Below are 20476 nucleotides of genomic sequence, written 5' to 3'. Positions count from 1 at the left end.
AAATAAGCAACCAGCATAAGGTCAGATTGAAAGGGTTGCATGCACCTTTTACAACTATGTTTTATAACTATGTTTTATTTTAATAATTAAATTATGTAGGTGTTTCCCCCCGCCCCCCCAGTGAGCTAATATTTCAGATTTTTTATATTAAGATCAATCTAGCAATGTTTTGAGACACAAATGTTTTAATCATGCAATTTCAATTATGAAGGAAATGAATCACCAGGCAAAATTACTGACATTGGTTATGGTGGAAGCGTTTCCACCAAAACAGACTGGGTGGTGAGAAGGGCTTGGCAAGACAGATCTATTCTTGCCTATGAGTCTGTGCCATTCTGGGGAAGAGGCAGATGCTGAATGAGCATGACTGACTTTTGTAAGCACTGTGTTTAAAAATAGTGATGTTTATGCATTAGAAAGCAATAAAATCTTTGTAAATGTGGCCATCCTGACCCTAAAGTAGGTCATGTTGCAGTAGTAAAATAGCAGCAGAGTGACCTGCTGCTCAGTTTCTTTCCATGGTGGTCCTCTGCTGACTAACGCATATTCCTCTAACAAGTGGCTAGCCTGCTGTGAGAGCTGCTGCTGAAGGTCTGCCTCACAGATGAAAAAAAAAAAAAACCTGTCTTCTACTGGGTGCACTGGGAGGAGGCTAAGTGACTGCCGGGTCACTCTCACCAGGAGTTGCCCCAGTCTCAGTGTTGGGGGGGTCATTCAGGGACAGTTTGTGAGCTACCAAATGGGGTAAGTCCAAAATCATAAGCCTCTAAGCAGGACACTTTACAATCGCTAGGCTGATTAATTTTATGCAGATCGAACCTAAAAGCTGAGATAAAGGGTGAGTTAGAGTCCGAGAGCACACAAGCAATGTGCGGGCCTTTAGGACAACGTCTAGTAGATGTTCATAGCACTTCTCAGCGCCCTGTTCTCTGCACCACAGCTGCCAGTTGTGGGACTCCACAATTAATTCAGCAATTTGTTGATTTTAAAAACCTAATCTCTCATTGTCTCCTACCATCAAACAAGCTGGTGGATCCTGAGCTGCTTTCAAACATATTGGCTGAACTGAGCCTTAATTAACTTCTCCCTGGTAAGAAATTCAAAGATGATGTGGAGGTTAAACTCTCTTCTTCCCTCAAAAACCTGTTCTACTAGGTCAGGGTTGGAAAATTTTGTTAGAACATGGCAGAGTGTTACAGGGAAACTTCAGGTGTTGTCCAGGCTGCACCTGCTTTCTGGGGATGTGTCTTACTTCAGTCTGGTGTTTTCATCACCACCACATTCATTTCAGAAAAATGTATTTATCCCAATGGAATAATGTCAACAGCCATTTTGTTCTTCCACTGCAGAGCCCCCACAAAAACTCCCACGGACACTAGAAATAGCACTGGTATCTATTTTTAAATCATTTCTTTGCCAGCAGAATTCATTTTGGTGAAGGGTCAACAGGGTTTGCAGATCACACTGAAACCAAACCATATAAGGGGTACAACATGATGAGAAATCTTACCATTCAGTGACAGCCCTGAAGCCTCCCCGAGCTCCTTCTGCAGATGTACTGACTGTCGGTGTCCCACTGAAGCTCTCCTAAAGCTGTCCACGGCAGCAGAAACTCCCCTAGCAATGCAGTAGCAGTGTTATCCATCATGCCCTGGCCTAACTCTTGTAACAGTATTTTTGTTTGAGTAAAGCTTTTTTTACTGTTTCTTGCGGGGAAAAAATCTGTCTCCTGCCTATCTTGCCTACTGCAGTTTTGACACCAGTGTTCCCATTTAAGTCAGATGACTATTTTGTTATGGGCAGAAGCAATGTGGGCGAGCCATCAGATGCTCAGAATTGCCTCATGTCATTGCCCAGCACCAGTTACACACCGAAGTACACTCAAGGCAGACTGCAACCTTCCTAGTGCTGTGAAAAGCTGACCTGATGTCTCCTGGAGGTATTCTCTGCCATGAGCAAGTATTTACCTTCTAATCTCTGGTCTGCACCTTGGAAAGGGCAACTATATATTACCGTGGGTCCACAGTAAATCAAATTCTAGCCTTTGTATGATCATACCACATACAACAAAATGGGTTCCCACCCATATGAAACCACTGAATGTTCTTGGAATATAAATGAATTATGATAACAAATAATAACAAAAGCCCTTTTTCAAGGGCTTATCCAATTGCAAAAACAACTCATAAAAATGGAGTTAAAGATTTCTACCAGAAAGAAAATATTATATTTCAGACATGAGATAAAAATCTGCTATCAGATACTAGAACAATGTATGAACTGGGCTGTTCTGCAACTGCTCGCCACTCTCAATTTGCTTATTTCTGACATGTTTACAGGATTTATGAAAAGCTCTGTGCTGTTTCAGATAGTAGGGCTCACCCTTTCTTTTTCTCACTCTCCCTACATGCATATGCCTGATGGCAACCCCCCCGACCCTGACAGGCACAGGGATGGAATCTGGGAAAGAGCAGGAGTTTTGAATTACACAGATTATTGTGCAAAGTACAGGAAATTAAAAACAATTAATTCCTTGTAAATACAAATGGAGCCAGACTTTCTTTTGATTTATGCTGACTTTTTACCTTCCCCCAATGGCTTATTTCCCTATTTTGCCATGGAATCCCGCACAGTCAAGAGTGAAATTCACGGCTACCACACTGTAATACAATATGAAAGACAAATGTTTGGTGACTGCTGATAAAAGAGAAAAGGCCCCATGGTGCATTCTTTTAGCCAACTTATTAGGAGTCTTATAAGACACTGTATCTGTTCAGAGAGAGGAAGTTAATCACTGCTCAGGTTCAGGATTGTGTAAGCAAAGTAGTCTAAGATATGAACTGACTTATAATGTGCTCCCAAAGCTGCAGTTGCTCCCCAGATAATCCAGGTAGGAAGAGAAAAGAGAGAGGAGAGCAAGAGAGACTTTTTTTTTTCCTCTCTTTTTCCTTCCACTGTAATGAAATCAATGAATATTCTATTGGAGCTGAAAGAGCTTCTTGAAAGACTAACAAGATGGAAGAGAATAGCACAGGTTCCAGCTAAAAATATTCAAAATGCTAAATAAAAAATGTCAGTAGAAGAAATTGTAAGAAAAACAAGCCAGCCCTCTGCTCCCAGAATGTTAAACTGGTAGGAAAAACCCTGCACCAGTGAAGTCCAGCAGCAAGGCAAAACTATCAAACATCCTTTGCAATTGAGGGCTTGGAAATTAACACATCAAATCCATGGGGAATTTGCACCACAGTGTCAGAGTTCTCTGGCCACGCCAGCCCATGCTGCCACTGCCACACACAGGCCAATGCCTTCTCCCAGGGTGGGTTTCCTCCCAGGGCCATGCAGGAAAACTCACCCTGCAAAACAAACAGGGCTGCAAGTTGTAGGAAGAAATTCTCCTGAAGAAAAGGCTTCCTGAGAGGCAGAAGCAAGGGCAAACGGGGCTGCCAGCCTAACCACTTAAGGCCAAGGCTTGGCCCGCCCTGCAAATCCACAGTGGTTCACTCTTTTTACCCCAGGTAATGGGATCAAATTCCTACCTCATCACTTTACCTGAAACGCCTTTGTACTTTCACTGAGAGCCAGCACTAAGGATCACAGGATAATTCAGGGTGGTGGGGACCTCAGGAGGTCTCCCAGACTATTGAGCTTAATAAAGAACTGAGTCTAACGACTCTGATGAAAACCCATCTACCCTAGTACTATGACTATTGCTGGAACAAATAGCAAATGCTTAGAAGAGAAACTGAAAGACAAGATAAGAGGGCACATTTTCCCTGTCTTGGTTTGACAGATTCAGGAGAGATGCTGCTCATGCCACATCCCAGTGTCTCACTAGACCTTAATTCTTCCTGTTTAGAGAAGCTGTGCTGGCCTCAGACTTTTGCCCCTTTTTGCTAAGCATCATCTTGACATGTTCAAACCATAGGACATCAGATGTGAAGAATGAATGCATTAAACAAGTCCGTTTCAGCATACAGCTAGCACTAAGCAAGAAAGATAGCAACTGAGTCTAGCAAAACACTGCATAAAGTAAACTGAAATTTCATGAAAAGGAAAGAAAAGAAAAATAATAATTTACACAGCTGTGGCCTGAGGGGTCTCTTCTCTTTTTGGATCTTTTCTAAAACATTTCTGGTGCCAGCCTTTAAAAACGGTGGAGCAAAGCTTATTGGTTCTATTCCAGATGACTTGTGAAGAACAGAGACTTTTAATCATATCTGAAAGCTCCTTCAGGGCTTTGTATTTTATATAATATATGGTTTATTATAAGGCAGATTGGTTATTTCAACAGCCTCACTATTTATGCTCAACTATAGCTTCAGCAGAACTTTTTTGCAAGAGTTTGCAGTATGAGCCCCAGCCAAATTCCAGCTCCCATATGGAATTTGTCAGATTGCAAATGCAATGAATACTTGTTCCCCTTTAACTTCTGTCCTTCTCAAAGTACCATCCATTTCATCCTAGCTTGAGAAAGCATCTTCCTAACAGCTTGGAATTGAAACAATGATCTGTCAGATTTATTGCAAACACTGGTCATGTTCAGAAGGTAATCCAGAGCAAGTCCTCCCAAAGTGTCCCAAACCCGTACTCCTTCTGGTAAAATTTGTAAGAGGTTCCTCATAACTCTCAGCTGCTTGAAAAACCTGACCTAACAGACAGAAGAATAGCTCCAGGTCACTGCAGTTATTGATGCACCTACATTCAGGTCTGCTGGGTGGACAGATCACTGAAAATAACAGAATAAAAAGGGGAAAGAATGTCTTTCAGACACAATTTAATTGTAGGTGTCTGGCAGCTAATGCAGTAATAGGAATGTGTCTGTAGGCCACACTCTGGTGTTCTACTTAGAACCATTTTTTCTTGTCTTCAAATGGATTCACTTTGCCACTTCAGTAAAATTGGTTTATTTTTTTTTTCTGGAATGAAAAGTTACTGAAAATATGGCAAGAAACAGCTTACTCTTTTGTGGATAGATTGGACTTATGCTTCAAAGTATTTATCTGCTAAATATAAAGCCCTCAAGGACTTATACATCATTAGATCAGTTAATCCATTCAGTGATCAAATAAATACCCACCAAGGTACATGTGATGAAAATAAATATTAGCATTGTTGAAATAAGAGAGAATTGGGAAGGTTGTTCAGTGGTGAAGAAAGGGAGGGTTACTTCTGAGAAATGGGAATACATTTCTTTATTCTTATGCAATTATACTTTTAAGCACTGATTGCAGATAGAAAAAGAAGAGCTCACGAACCCATTTGTCTACCTGGATAGAAATCTCTCTTGATTAAAGTCTCTTAGTCTATTAACTACTTCTATTTATAAACTTTCAATTCATTACTTGACAATGTAATGATTAGAATACTGGGGGCTAGACTACCACAGGTGAGCACTGGGATGCGAGAGGTACATTCATTCCCCTAATCCACAAGCACCAATGCCTGTTTGCACATGCAGATGCGGGTCTCATTAAAATTGGCTCGTTCCTTTATAGCTGGGCTGTGAAATTTGACCATCAAGTTGCATCAAGGCAGCCAAAGATCTTCACAGTGTACTTAATCGTAAACATGTTTTCTCTTCCCCCTAGACGTGCCTTTTGGGTTGCAGACAGACCCACAAGTCACAGCCATTGTGGGGAATGATGTCCGGCTGACCTGCCGGGCCTCCAAGTACATCTACAGCCACCTGGCCTGGCACTACCCCTCCTCAGAGGTGGCTCTCAGTGACTACGTGATCGAGAAAACTGACACCTACTCTGTTTCTCTGACACTGGTCATCACTAGCGTCTCAAAGGAACAGAGTGGCCTCTACAAGTGCAGAGCCCAGAACAGGCACAACAGCACCGACATGCTAGAACAGCACACTCAGCTCCTCGTCAGAGGTAGGTCCTGCCAACAGAAAATGGCAGTGGGACGTGCTATCATTCTGCTGCAGGAGCAGAAATGCTGCACATCGGCTGCTCCCTTTGAAACTCTTCAAAGCAGAAGGTGCCCAGCATTTCTTAGGGGCTGTCCTAATACAGACTGTGTGCTCTGCTTTGGGTTTTTTATTGCATTACTTTATGTGGATTGACACCTAGCCATACGTATTACTCATTCCGCCACTGCTGGTTTTGTATAAAATATTTGCCTTACACATAAAAGTGATTTCAGATGCATTTTACCTTCCTAACTCGATGCTGGGTGCAGATATGGTGCTGACTGAGGAGAAAAGGCATCACCCACCATGTTACTAACAGCACAACTCCATCATTTGGGACTGTCACCTCAGATCTGTGTGACTTTGGTAGAAGATTCCACGCGCTTACAGCTGCCAGGATGATACGGATACCTAAATAGATTTGCACCCAGCAGATGTAATCACAAATGTCACTGGTCAAGTGTATAATCGAGTGACATGTACCATTTATTCTGGGTAAGTGGGATGCACTTCATTGTAATACAGTATTTCCTTACTTATACCCAACCCCCCAGTTCTTTTATTTTTGTAAAAATCATAACACTACAGATCCTGAAGCCTGGTTTCTTTGACTATATAAATATAAAGGCCAGGACACTTCTTCTGGCAGAAACTCACTGAAAATCAGTGAAGTTTCTTCTGCTTCAGAGCAAAGAAGAGTGATCGGCTCTAAGCCTTCTCAGAAGAAAAAGTGCTGCTGGAACAGGCAAAGTTATTAGCTACCTTCCTATGGTGAGCAAATACCCAAAGCACAGAACTGGAGCAGAACTGAAATAAAGAGGCACAAGCCGGGGTGCAGAAGGCAGAGTCGTTCAGAAGCTGAACTAGACAGTGATTTTCAAATTGGCTTCTTCACTTACATTAATGGCTAATGAAACGCTGAAGGGACAGCTATGCTGCCACCAGCACTTGTCACTTAGGTACAAACCAGGCTGTGCAGTGCTGGCTTCATCCTTGTTTTAAGTGAATGAGCACACTGCCCATGCAGCCTCCTACCCCGTGCAGCCCACACCACTCGCACAGTCCCTTCCCAAGCCATGCAGGCACGCACACAAGGAGAAAATGCTCGCCCACGCCACAGCTGTGGCTAGCACCGCTCTGATACCTGAGTGGGAGGTGATTTATTTTAAGAAATGGCATGAGCACCTGCCTCTTCCTGAAGTGCGGAGGATGCGAAAAAATCTCACCCTGGTATTAGAGAGTTCTAGTGGTTTGGCTTGTCCCCACAGCGGCACCGGAGCCACCTGTCAGCATCATCTGCACTGGGCTCCCTCTGCATTCAGGCAATTCACTTTTCTCTCCCCTGGCAGATATTTTTATTCACTTAGTCAAATTTCCACCTACACAGACACCTACACATGATGGCTATGGGAAAAACACAGCTAAACTGGGAATACATCCATGGGAGAACTGGAACCTTGATCCCATTCTTCTAGAATTACTGGGGTCTGTTATTTGTCTGGCACATGTCAGCAATGCAATTCTTCTGGAGAACATGCATGGAAATGCCCCTCCAAACCAGCCCTCCTTCCCCTATGCAGACAAGGTCTTTTAAATGTACTGACACCCATCAGCTACTGTCCTCATTGCAGGTTTTATGTATTTTTTAAGCTATGCTTTGTGATTTTATTCATTGCTTTCCTGAAAAATGAACAGAAAGTGGAGGTTAACATGCTTTGAAGGAGGTAGGTAACTGCACTCATGATAGAGGACACAAAATCCTTAGAACTGGTTCCTCTTTCCCTCCTTCTTTCTTTTTTTGTATTCATTTGGTATTTGCTCTACCTACTCACAGTCCTCTGTTTTCTTCAGCGGTTGAGAAACTCAAGGAGGTTCAAGCTGAACCCAAATCTAAGCTGAGTCAGTTTGAAAATAAACCAAATAAACTCACCCACTCCTCCCATAATCTTTTAGGGGATTTTTGCTACCACTCACCAACCAAATCTTTACCACTTCCAGCCCGGAGAGGCCAAAGGAGAGGAGATGGCAGAGCCGAGGGAGGTACCTTCTGAAATTTTAATGTTTACTGTTTTCTTTTGTGACTGTAGCAAAGGCAGCACCGTATGTGATACAAAACCTCACCGATCTGGAGGTTAACATCAGTGGCAAGATCATTCTGGAGTGCAAGGTCAATGGAACACCAGAACCTCAGATTACGTGGAGGAAGAATGGCTACCCCATTTCAGCAGCGTCAGGTGAGTGCACTTGCTTCCCAAGCGCGCGGCGGTATTGTCCGAGATGCAGGATGACAGACTGGCAGCTTCACGTGTAGGACCTACAGCTCCACGGCTACTGCAAGCACGGCTGAGCCAGGATGGTAGACGCTACCCCAGGGAACACACACACAAATCCCCAAATATATTAGACCACTGCAGTAATCTCCAGCTTGGACTTGGAGGTCAAAGCTGCCAAGTGGTTGCAACCCACGCAGATTGCCTTCCACAGGTGCAGCGTTGGTGTCTGCAGAGTCAGCATTAGCACCGCGTCAGCAAATGACGGGGTACAGCATGCTGCTGGTCCCTCTGCTTGGGGGAGACAGCGGCTGTGTACAGAGCTGAGACAGCGAGTGTACCTGCTTATTCGCTGTGTCTGAAAACACAGGCCTGGAGTGCCAGATATCCTTGGGGCCAGGTCAGAAAATACTGCAGCAAATTGTGGGCAGTCACCTCCCAGTCAGGTCCAGGGCATGCCATGGCATATCACACATCCTTCTTTTATCCCCCACAACACAGTAATGAGAACGTGCTCTCAGCGCTGGTACAGAGCAGTACGGGTGCAGTGCTACCACAGGCAGGGAGCATGGGCTCCCTTTCCTGAGCCTGGAATTCCTTCTCAGCACTCTATCCTGACATCTCCTGTAAACCATGCAGAATCCCATGTCAGTAGCTGGTCCTGTGACTTTAATTTTGCATCTTGGACTAGGTAGGAAATCTAGGATCATCCATAATTCAGATCAGACTGTTCTGAGAGAAACCCTTTATAGCTACTGAAATTCTATAAATAATTCTAGAGGGACAAGCATATAACTCATCCAACCAATGGAAACATAAATAAAATATTTGGAAAAAACACCTCAGGGTAAATATTTCAGCACAGTGCATGGCAAGTTCTGTGCAGTACTCTTGTTAACAATAATACGATTCATAGGCAGAACACCCAGAAACTCACAATGTCCTTCCCTTTTGGATTCAAAGCCTGACCTGTTTCCCTATTTCTGCCCCAACATTTCCTTAGTGAAACAGAGGAGATCTCAGTTTTGTGCCACAAAAATGAGGAAAAATTAATTGCGGAAAATTAATCAGGAAAATGAAATGCAGAAAAGCCTCACATAGGTCACATCTAAGCAACCTCTCTTCCCACTCCACCACTAGTGGTGCCTGTGAATCCAGGGTTGCTCCATGCAGTGATTTTTACAGGGATGTGCATAGCATGATTTGCATGTTCCACATGTTAGAACTCCCATCACTTCCCACAGCCTCTGAGACATCAGCTTTCTCCAATAATTTCACTGAGTTCCCTGTTTTTCCAGTGTACCTTATTGCTAACAGAAAACTTATCTTCCCATCACTTCACCAACTTCCATAGTTTTCTCAGGCGCTGCCTGCTCATAATAAATTAATAGCCACATTTGCTGTTGCTTAAAAGATCCCCAAGCAATTTACACAGGTATTGAAGAAAAAAAAAAAGTCAGAGAAAGGCTGTTGCCAGACCACAATGAAGAGCAGCGTTTTAAAAAGCCTCCCAACAACAGCGTGTACCAAACCTGCATGGATGGGAGCTGACTTTCAGTTCTCTGTCTCCTAAAAGTATTTGTAGCCAGGTAGGTTACTGTGATAACACTAACCAAAATGCCTTACAACAGGAATTTCCATGGAAAATAATACCCTGGTCATTGAGCGAGTGAAAAAGGATGATGAAGGGCTCTATGAATGCAAGGCGTCCAACGACATGGGCCAAGACAGCACGTCAGCCTTCATTAAAATCCAAGGTGAGGTCCAAGCTAAGGCGAAATGCATATATTGTGTTGGACTGAGGAGAGCTATTCTTCAGTCATGGACTTTGGCTACATATAAAATTTGGTTGTACATTTAACCTACAGGTTCTGAGGAGAAATCCAACATTGAAGTTATCATTTTGGTCTGCACTGGCCTAGCTGCTACTCTCTTCTGGCTTCTTCTGACCCTGTTCATTCGGAAACTGAGAAAAGTAAGAAAGCTTCCATATCGCACGGAGGGTACGGAAATGGGCCCAGCTCATCCATTGCATCAGAGTTTAGGGCTGAATGTTTGGGGCAGATGGTAGAAAAAATGCAAAATGTTCCTATAAAAATTCAGTCCAAGTTTTCTAGTGATAGTACCCTGACTTCTTAGGAGATCACTTGCACTTGTGAGATTTCTACCCGCTTCCATAGTACAATAAAATCAGGCTCCCCCCTCTTTATGAGTCAAACTGGCTTGCAAGATTAGGAAACTGAAAAATCCTAAACCCCTCTAAAATGAGGGCTTGATTTCAGCATTTTTCTCTGAAATATAGGTATTAAAAGGGGGGCCCTGTTTTAAGAAAGATCCTAGGATGTTTGCTCTAGAAATAAGCTCAAACCACACAGCTTATTTTGTCTCCAAGTCTTACTATTCTTTCACCTCCTTTGTGTGACTTTTTAAGCAAAGTTTCAGTAAAGTTCCAAGGAATTTAGGACTCGTTTTCCTACAACAAACAGCAAACAGAAAGGCAACCACAGCTCCCTGCTCACCAAACTACAGTCCCAGTGCTGAACCCCAAAACTTGAGTAAAATTTCCCCTCATCCTGCAAATACAGTGATTAAATGCATGTTTTCGTACTTGGCCTCAATTTAAGAGTTGTGGACAACAGTGAATTTCCTATTACATTTTACACCCATGCAAGTCTGCTCACAGGACCCACCAAATCACAATTTCTCAGTTAGCAGCATTAGAAATAGCAGTTTTGACCAGCCTTCAATCAATTTTAAATTGTAATAAGCAATAGCCGTGAAGTAAATAACTATGGAGAATCAAGACTGCAAAACAAAACACTATGAAAATGCCAAAACAATCCATAGCGCCCCGGGAAGTGCAGGTCATGGAGTTCCCCTAGAAAAGCACTGATTTCCTTTAGCAGATACAGGTAGTGGGCAGTGATTGATTTTGTGTCCTCAGAGTGTTTACCAACATTAATCAGTGACACTTCCCAACACCCATGAGTGGCAGGCATACAAAAACATTTATTTCTCAGATATAAAAAAAAAAAGAGAGGCAGGAAGCTGAAGTGATGCATTCATGGTGCAGAATAAATTTCAGAGCTAAGTCTGGAATTCAGGGAACTCCCCAGGCAGCACTCAGTCTTGCAGATGACAGCTCTTTCCCATTAGAATTGCAGGGTAAATATTGTGAATAATTTCTCCACACCCTGTTTTTAGCCCGATGCCACAGATATTAAAACAGGATACCTGTCAATTATAATGGATCCAGAGGAAATGCCTCTTGATGAGCAGTGTGACCGTCTCCCCTATGACAGCAGTAAATGGGAGTTCCCAAGAGACAGACTGCGGCTGGGTGAGTGGTTTGGGTATTAGTACTGTAAAGAATGGTAATTTCTAATGCTCCTCAGTTTCACTAGATCTGTTGTATAACCCAAGAAGCAGCCTACCAGGTAGTGCCAGTGTACTACCACGCTTGGGGAGAGCTGGCAGTGAGTCACAGAATTCAGGATCATCCTTAACAAGGGGTGAAACAAGGGATTTGGTAAGAAAAGCAAAGACGTTGTCTCTCTCTAAAATAGCTATCGTCTCTTTTTCCTTCTTGGAGAAGTGAAGCCAAACTCTCAACAGGGAAGAAAGGCACCTCCAGGTACTGTCCCTGCCAGAAGTATGGTTTCATACCCATAGAGGAAAAGAGAAAGAGAAGACAATCTGAAAGGTGACAGTCTCAGTGAATTTTATTTTGAAGACATCTATCAATTCATCAAATAATCAATTCCTTATCAATCACTTGAACTTGGGTTTAAGTTGTAAAGAGCTATCATGAAAGAATGAACCAAATTTCATTCAACAGCTCAGCTCACTGGATGATGGAGCAAGAAAAAGTAAAAAACAGGTTGTGTTTGTATAAAGAAACAGTAACATCCGTGTTCAATAATGAGTGTAGGGAATATATCTGTGTGTGCTCTTGGTGCTTTAGCTGGAAAACATGGAAGAAGGAGGAAAACAGACAAAAATAATAAAAAATGAGATGATAGTGGGACATAGGGTCAAACTAGCAGAACCAAAAAGCCGGACCATGATGCCTAGCGTACTCTGCTGCACTGTAGGTCTGAGCCCTCAGAGCACACAGGCATGAAAATTCAAATGAAAGGGAAAATTATCATCTTAAATTCCATTTAGTATAGCTTTTACATCAAATAAATGTCAATAACTGAAGGGTTAAGGGGTTCTGAGTGCCTGAGTGCCTTTGCTGGCTATCTCCATGACTGTGATTCATGAGAGATCAGGGTTCCACAAGTCTATGTTTAAGTCAAACTCTGACTTTCCTGGGCTTCAGGACAACTATACGTAATTTTTTTACCCTTAAGCCATATATATGTATTCAGCCCTGCCTTCAGCTGAATGCAGATTTATTTATTCTACTCTGTTCTGTCACATACTGTATTGCATTAAAGTCATATGGATATAAATCACACTGTTTATATCCCTATGCTGCAAATATGTGATACAGGCTTCTATTGACTATCGGTCTACGTCTACGTTGTGCCTGAGCACTGGAGTCTTGTATTCCTTGCACAGCTGAGAACGCATGTTTCCCTCCTGTCTGATGCAGACTGTCGTAAGTCCCCTTTTGGCTCATTCTTGACTCTTGCTTCTCTAGGTAAAACACTGGGTCATGGTGCTTTTGGGAAGGTGGTGGAGGCGTCTGCTTTTGGCATTGATAAATCTTCAACCTGCAAAACAGTTGCCGTAAAAATGCTTAAAGGTACATATCCCTCTGAGATTCTCAACAAGACTCCTCAGGGAACCTGTGGGCAATGAGGTTTCCAGTTCTCAGCTCCAAACAAGTCCCAAGTTCATTGTGTTCAGAAGGGAGTGGGTTTGTCATATGGGAGCAATTAGTCATTATACAGTGGATGTTAACGTGTAGGAAATGACAAGCGGGCTCCATGCTGTGCTGCTGATTAAGTCTTGTATTCCTAGAGGAGGAAAACAGCAGCTTCCAGGTCTGTGGGGTTAGGAGGGAAACAGATTACAGAATGTAATTACATTAGATAGTCTGAAATTGGATATAAGCCTTCGATCACAGCCCTTCCAGATGTAGAACAGTTCAAGGGGCTGAAAAAAAAAGCAATGCCAAGGGAGTGAATTAGAGACAACTTGCTTGCAATTATTGAAATTAAGGAAAGCTTTTACCATTCAGTGGTGGGGAAGGGGGGAACTTGGAGACTATTCTTTCATATTATATTTACATACAAAGCCTCTGCAGACAGCTTGTGAGCAAAGGCAACAGCCAGTACATTGACTACTTGGGTTGGAGGTTTTTGACTGTTCACTTAGGATTTTTGCAAAGGTGCAATCATGCTCACTGGATGGCTTTTCATAGCCCACATTGCTTTGCATTGCTGCTGCATGACAGTATTAACCTCTGCAATGCCATGATTCAGGAACTTCTATCACAGCATTTGGCTTCTGTTGCTAGCTGCCTCTCTTGATGCTCTGCTGCTTCCCATCTCTCTGAAATTTCAAGAACATCAGTTTATCACCTGTCTGGACCTCCTCCAAATCTGGTCTCCCTTCTCTGCATTAGTCAGTATCTCTTCAGATCATCTCTCTTGCTGTTGTTTCTTCTGTTCCATGCCCGTCTCCAGATCCCTGAAATATCCTAGGAGCCCCTGATCCAGACATGCTCCCTTCTCCATCCAAAACTTATTACCCTGGATAGCTCTGGGTTTTCATTCACTTCCACGCTGTGCTTCCCAACTGATCCTCATGTCAGCTCTACCTTGCCTGCACATATTCAGCCAACTATTTGACAGTTCCTCCATCATTTTACATCCTCCTCCCTCAGTGGAGGCAACAGCCTCCTGCTCTAACCTGTCCCTCCCCAACTAATGTGCCCATAATTCATCACTTTCCTGAATAAAGCAGATTCTCTAGTATGAGTCAATCCATTCAGGAAAAAAACAAAACAAACAAACAAACAAACAAAAAAAGGCTCTGGAGATGTCTGCATTTCTGTAATTCTAGCATTATCTGTCATTTCCATGAAGCAGGCTGGTATCAGTTCTGGGTTCAAGTCTAAAACTTAGTGTGCAAGATTATCTGAAACACTTCTGAGGCTGTTCTGTTTAGATTTTGCCAGGCATGTGTTCCAGCTCATGCTTGCCTAAATCAGGGGTAATACCACTCATGTACACACCCGTCTGCAAACACTGTTGACTGAAGAAATCTTGGAGTTGTAACAACTCCTTCTTTATAACACAATTTGGTGAAAGATTTGTTTATGGAGAAGTCTACAAACAGATAAAGAGGTTACATTTGTCAAACCAAACGATCTGTTTCATAACCATTTATTTATATTTAAATCTTACATGATGCAAAAGGAAAGAGGGGAAACAGGACAAAGTCTCTTTTGTTAAAATACATCATGAAAGTTTTGGAAAGAAGGCAGAAGAAACATGCCAGCATCTGAACATTGTTATGGTCTGAGAGTGCCTTCCTTAGCTTTGGCAGCAAAAGAGAATGAAACTACAGTATAACTGGCTAGCCGCTGCTTCAGCAAGTGTCAAGTTCATGGTTCACACACAAATATGGCCCCTTTTGCTTTGGTGGGAAATGTATTTCTTGGGTCAATGAGATCTCACAGGGCTGATATTTAGTAATGCTGTACCTTCTCCAGTACATTTTGGGACCCAACCTACAGATGTGTTGGATTCCTCCATCGCCTGCAGTGGAGAGTTGTGAAAAAATATATTCTGAGGTATAGTAAAGAAGTACTACTAAACTGCACATCATCATTCTAGATGGAGGAACACGCTCTTGTGTGTGCTGTTGTTGCTTGGAGTGGTTGGTTGTTCCTTTGCCAAGCTTGCAAAATTCATTCCTTGCAACGGCTCTCTGGTATCTGATTTGGGGGGAGGGTTCTGCTGCAGGACAGTAACCCTCCATAACCCATGCTAGAGAAAGGAAGAGTCACCCAAAAGATAAAGTGCTATTCCACTTCATAAAGGTCAACAGACAATGAAACAGATGAATTATTATCTGTTTAAGAGTCTGAAAAGCAAAGATACTGCAAGTAACCTGGGTTGGTTTTGTTTCCAAGTATAAACAGGATCTTGCTGTGTCTTGTTAAAAATATCCTGTTGTGTAAAGATGATTCTTTTCCTGTTTATCTTAAGCAGAATGTGCAACTACTAATGAATGCAAGGCTTTAATGTCTGAACTGAAGATCCTCATCCATATAGGACATCATCTGAATGTGGTCAACCTGCTGGGAGCCTGCACCAAAGCTGGAGGTGAGAAGTCCTCAGTAAATAAGGAGCAAAGAAGAAACACTTTTCAGATACAATGTGCTTGGATGTATCTGTGGCGGAGCCCAAGTCTCATGCACGTGCAGTTAATGCAAGCACAAATATTTCTACCTCTCTGGTCACAGGAGAGCCTCTGCTACTGCAGAATATGGCCACATCTCGTCAACGGTTTCTGAACCGTCTTCTCCCAGCCAGTAGTGTCACTTCTCTATTTTCTTTTTCTCTAGCCTTTGTCAGCTTGTTTAGAAAAGGGATTATGGACTGAAGGGAGGCAGGATCCTTAACTGCAATTAGGTGCCCAGTTCCTCCACAGAGGCACTACTGATCATTTCAAAGGTGCACCTCCCTTTTCTTCCCTGCCTTATCAGAATAATGCACCATGCTGAGCACTTAGCTTCTTGAGGCCTCCTTCTTTCCCCAGCACCTCACTCTTGCTGGGCAAGTGCAGGCATTTTTTGGGTAGCACACAGGAAGCCTGAGGCACTCCAAAGCTGAACGGAGCAACAGCATGGACCTTCAAGGAGCTGAGCTGACACTACTGCCTGTACGTCACACAAAGAATCTGCTGCAAAGTGCAGACTTAAACAAAGGACTCCATAAATCTTAGACCTTTGTCACTAAAACATCCCTTCCCTTACTGCCATACAAAGCATCCTTGTCTCTTCCTACACTGTGCTTTAACTTCAGGGTAACAACTCTCGAAGATGTCTCCTTAATGCTTACAGTGAACCTTTAAAACAATCCCCAAAGGACAGATTTAGGAAAGCTGAGGACAAAAACACCAAAGTAAAATTAAACAAGGGGAAAAAGCAAGAGAGATCGTGCACACATCTGTTGTCATCTGAGACTTCAAAGCTATTGTTTTCCCAAGTAACTTGTAGTTGTCCAGTCATAGGGGAAAAAAGAAAACTTCAGTGAGGTAGATTTGGTAGGATGCCAGGAAAGAAATCTTCCCTCCAGCAAGACAGTCCCAGTTCCTCAAGGAGCAGTCTGCAACCAGCAACCACAGATACTGCTGTAATCTGGGAGCCTTGAACGGGGAACTTGCAGGAATTGTTGTAGCACTGCAGACCCCAAAAGCTTGCATGGCAGGATGACCAGGATGACCAGTTTTAGCTGGAGGGTTTTAAGATTCAGATGTGTAAGTGAGTAGCCTTTGCTTGGTGCTGTGAGCACAGGGGAAGTAACATTATGAACGCTGGTGATTCTCCTCTCCTGTCAAGTCAGTAAGGGTGCTTAATACAAACAGGTGCTTAAAACAGCAGCATTGCCAAGATGTCAATAGTCTTTAACCAAAGCACTAATTCAGCCACAGAGTTCCAGCTGCATACTAAGACACATCTCAGTAACTGATCAAATACTGTGAGTGTCCAGTTTCTGAGGAAATTTTTCTCTTGGGAGTCCCTCAGTTTCCTGTTCTCCAGCCTCCTTCATCCTGATTGCCCTCCTGGGTGAAGAGGTAGCCCTCTTACATTCTAGCCACCTAGGAAAACCACTGATGACTCCGGGGAGCAGTGGCCTGAGCAGAGCGGTGCAGCATGGCTTTGCAGGGCACTGAGGAGCCTCTGGGCAGGCGCCAGTTTGTTTACCTTTGAGCAATGCAACTGCAGACTAAAGAAAAATAGCCTTGAGCTCTCAAGACAGACACCAGGATAAAAGTTGCTATTAAAATGCCATTCCAGTACACAGTGCTTTCTCCTTCCTTGTTAGGTTTTATGTAACCATGAAACGGTACTCCTGATGAAGACTGATATTAAATATGCACATATATTATTTTAACAATATAACAAACAACAAATTTTACACCTTGACTGAGTGTCTGATGTTAAGCAGTTAGAACTAATGCATAGTATATGCTTTACAATAAGAAAATGAAATACGGAGAGGCCATGTCTAGGAAGCATTTCAAAACTGTGAATAAATCACTAACTGGAGCTTTAAAGCTGTACTGCAACCTGCATTTCCTCAGGGCATCCATGAGGGACATTCCACTGGAGGTTCTTCAGAACAATGGACCCCAGAGCTCTCTTGCTCACTGCCGGTCCCAGCACTGCTGCCTTTAAGCCCAAGAGCAATGTTGTGTGCTCGGCGCACCACTGACAGCTCTGATCTGGGGCCGGTTGTGTTTTTGCCATCACTGGCACAGTGTTCTCAGGTGCTGAACATGGTACAGCTGCAGTCAACAAGGACTGGAAGTCCTGAACAGCCCAAAGGTCAATCTAGCAGTGCTGTAGGGCTTGTACAAATAAAGAGCCTGGCAGAAATATGCAATGTTGTTATTATCAAGCTGTTGGTTATTATTGCTAGAATTCACCATCTCCCTTTTAATGGGCCAATTGTCAGTCAATACTGTACGCATCAGAGTGCACCCTGGGGACAGACTGCAGGACAGGTCTGTGTCCCCGCTTCTGATACACCAGCTAGAAGCGCTGCTTAGAGCTGCCTCCTCCCCGAACAGCCAAGTGCAGCTCTCAGCACTTTTCCTTTGAAGTTCAGACTCCTAAGTCTCAACTATGCACCTTCTAGACAGAGAAAGGTTTCTGGACATGAAAGTCTGGTTGCTTAGGATTGCTAATAATACATGTTTATATGCATTCTAGTCCCGTGATTTCACTTTATCTTACTTTTGATGGTTACAAAAAGCAGTGATTACACTAAAGGTAAAGAGGATGTAGCTCTTCATTTTCCTAATAGCTCACACTGAAACATAAAAGCATTTTCAAGCAGATCTTAAAAATATGCATAATTGTATTATGCTATTACTGCACTGAACTCTACAGTAGTTTGCACAGAAATAAGAAAGGAAGAAATTGATAGGACTTTCCAGGCTTTCAAAAACTTCACACTAAGTATTTCTGAAACTTTTGATTTAGATCTGTCTATGGTTCTGCATACTTTTATGACCTCTGGTGGCATCAGCTCCACCTAAAAAAAAAACAGTTCTGAAGGCAGCAAAGAAAAATGAAGACTGTTCCATGCTATTGATCTATTATAGGGTAAAATAACCTTAACAGCATATCGGATTTTATATCCTTATTTATCATTCTCGATTTTCTTTTGTTTATAAATAAGGAATAAATACCTTTGCCATCTAATGGGGAAAACTAAGAATCAGTATTCCCTTCTCTCCATAACCACTACTGATTGTGTGCTTCTGGAATGTCACTTCTCTGTTTCCCAGTTTCCTTATCTGTGTAAGAGGAATGACAGCATTTATTTATTTTGAAGAGGATTTGTGAAGATAAGTTAGTATTAAGTGCTTTGCAGTGCTTCAAAACTCATTTGACTTTCACTGTCTTTTTAGGTCCTTTAATGGTCATAGTAGAATATTGCAAATATGGAAATTTGTCCAACTATCTAAGAGGAAAACGAGGAGATTTCATTGCATACAAGGTAAAAAAATGACAGGCTTCTCATAGTTGCAAGGTGGAGAATTAGCCACTGACCACAAGTTGGATTTTTTTCTGCATTGGCACTGAGACAGTTTGGTATTTATATAGGCGCTGTATTTTCTCACCGCATTTCGATTTGTATGAGCAAGAAACGGAAACTTTTTCCCCTGCAGGATCTCACTCTCAACCTCTTCTTTTCTACCACCTACTAAAGAATTAGTTGCAGATACCCAAGTGCTCGAGAGCGTTTGAGAGAGAGAGGGAATTACTTGCGATATACTACGCAGCTCAAGGGGGGTAACAAAGCAGTAGTAAAAAAATGGTATTAATTGAACTAGGAGAAGGTGAACCCTTGCAAAATACAAACCCAGTTTGGGGACTTTTGTTTCTAGGCCCACCCTCCCCAGCTACCGAAAGCAGCCCACCCTTCCGTCATCTGCTCAACCCCATCTTCCGTGTTTTCCTTTCCCCTCTGCCAACCTAAAAGTCTGTGCTGTATGCAGCGAACTGGATCATGAGCACGGTCTGCATTAAACCTAACCAAATGGGTTTGGTTTCCAAACAGTTGTCTGCATCCACACAAACATTTGTGCTAGCACAGACTGGGCTAGCATATGGGGGAAGACACAGGAGGCCAGAAGCAGCGATGAGGAGAGGGCAGAACTATCCCTCATTGCGAAAATACAGCATTGAAAGGGCTCTCTGATCTAACTTCCCCAGATAATTCGGGGTGGGGTGGGGTGTATTTTTGTTATCATTATTATTACTACTACTACCACTACTGCTACTACTACTACTAGTACTATTGTGTACAGACACAAAAGTAAATAAGGTACTTTGTGTAAGAGAAGGAGATTTTCCTGGTACAGTCACTCAGCGTTTCTTTTCTCACCCTTGTTTCCGTGAATTGCAGGGACTGGTTATGTCTCACTCCCCAGGACAGGGTGACTGCACATACCTTGAACAGTGATTTTAGCATGGTTTCCTAGGAAAGCAAGAGGTACAGAATTACAGTATCTCTGCTCATCTCTCAGTCTCACCCAGCCAGCTTCCAGCTAACTTTTATGGTGGAATTTTCTTATCAGTAAAATGGAAGGTTCTGTATTAATAAGTAGGAAAACAGGCTTCATTAGTTCCGCTACTCAGGGAACATCATGTTCCAACATGTTTTCAGCTCATCTTCAGAGGATGCTTTCTCCATATGATACTTGTTACGTATTTTGAATCCCCAGGAATTGCATCATCCAAAGCTAAAAATCAGTTTTATACCATTTCTAGTCCCAGGAAAACTCTGACCAAGCAGAGAAAAGTCTGGATGAGTCCAACAGTGATTTGACCGAACTCATCAAGAGGCGACTTGAGAGTGTAGCCAGCACAGGAAGCTCTGCCAGCTCAGGATTTATTGAAGATAAGAGTTACAGTGATTCAGAAGATGATGAAGAAGGTAAAAGAAACCTACCTAATCCCAGATCTTTTATTGTAAAGATTTCCGTTACTTGGCTAATGCCACACACGCTGTCACATACTTTACAAGCCCTTACATAGCTTGACTTGCTCTTGAAATTGCAAATTCTTTCTCTTGCCTGTGCCTCA

General features: G+C 42.7%; 1 protein-coding gene across 2 annotated transcripts in view; it reads left to right on the top strand.

Moving 5' to 3' along the window:
- Positions 1-20476, top strand: part of LOC130158601 (vascular endothelial growth factor receptor kdr-like) — a 141977-nt gene that overhangs the window by 92379 nt on the left and 29122 nt on the right. Inside the window, exons 13-21 of one of the 2 annotated variants that reach the window (XM_056359320.1) lie at positions 5589-5882; positions 8008-8154; positions 9822-9947; positions 10059-10165; positions 11395-11530; positions 12839-12943; positions 15363-15476; positions 18796-18884; positions 20162-20327. In XM_056359320.1, coding sequence (XP_056215295.1) covers positions 5589-5882; positions 8008-8154; positions 9822-9947; positions 10059-10165; positions 11395-11530; positions 12839-12943; positions 15363-15476; positions 18796-18884; positions 20162-20327 — 1284 coding nt within the window. Of the gene's footprint in view, positions 1-5588; positions 5883-8007; positions 8155-9821; positions 9948-10058; positions 10166-11394; positions 11531-12838; positions 12944-15359; positions 15477-18795; positions 18885-20161; positions 20328-20476 lie in introns of both variants that reach the window. The other variant, XM_056359319.1, reaches the window with a different exon arrangement.

Source organism: Falco biarmicus, chromosome 14 (assembly GCF_023638135.1).
Source record: "Falco biarmicus isolate bFalBia1 chromosome 14, bFalBia1.pri, whole genome shotgun sequence".
Classification (NCBI taxonomy): Eukaryota; Metazoa; Chordata; class Aves; order Falconiformes; family Falconidae; genus Falco; species Falco biarmicus.
The sequence above is the reverse complement of the archived record's forward strand: the minus strand, read 5'-3'. Positions and strand labels throughout refer to the sequence as shown.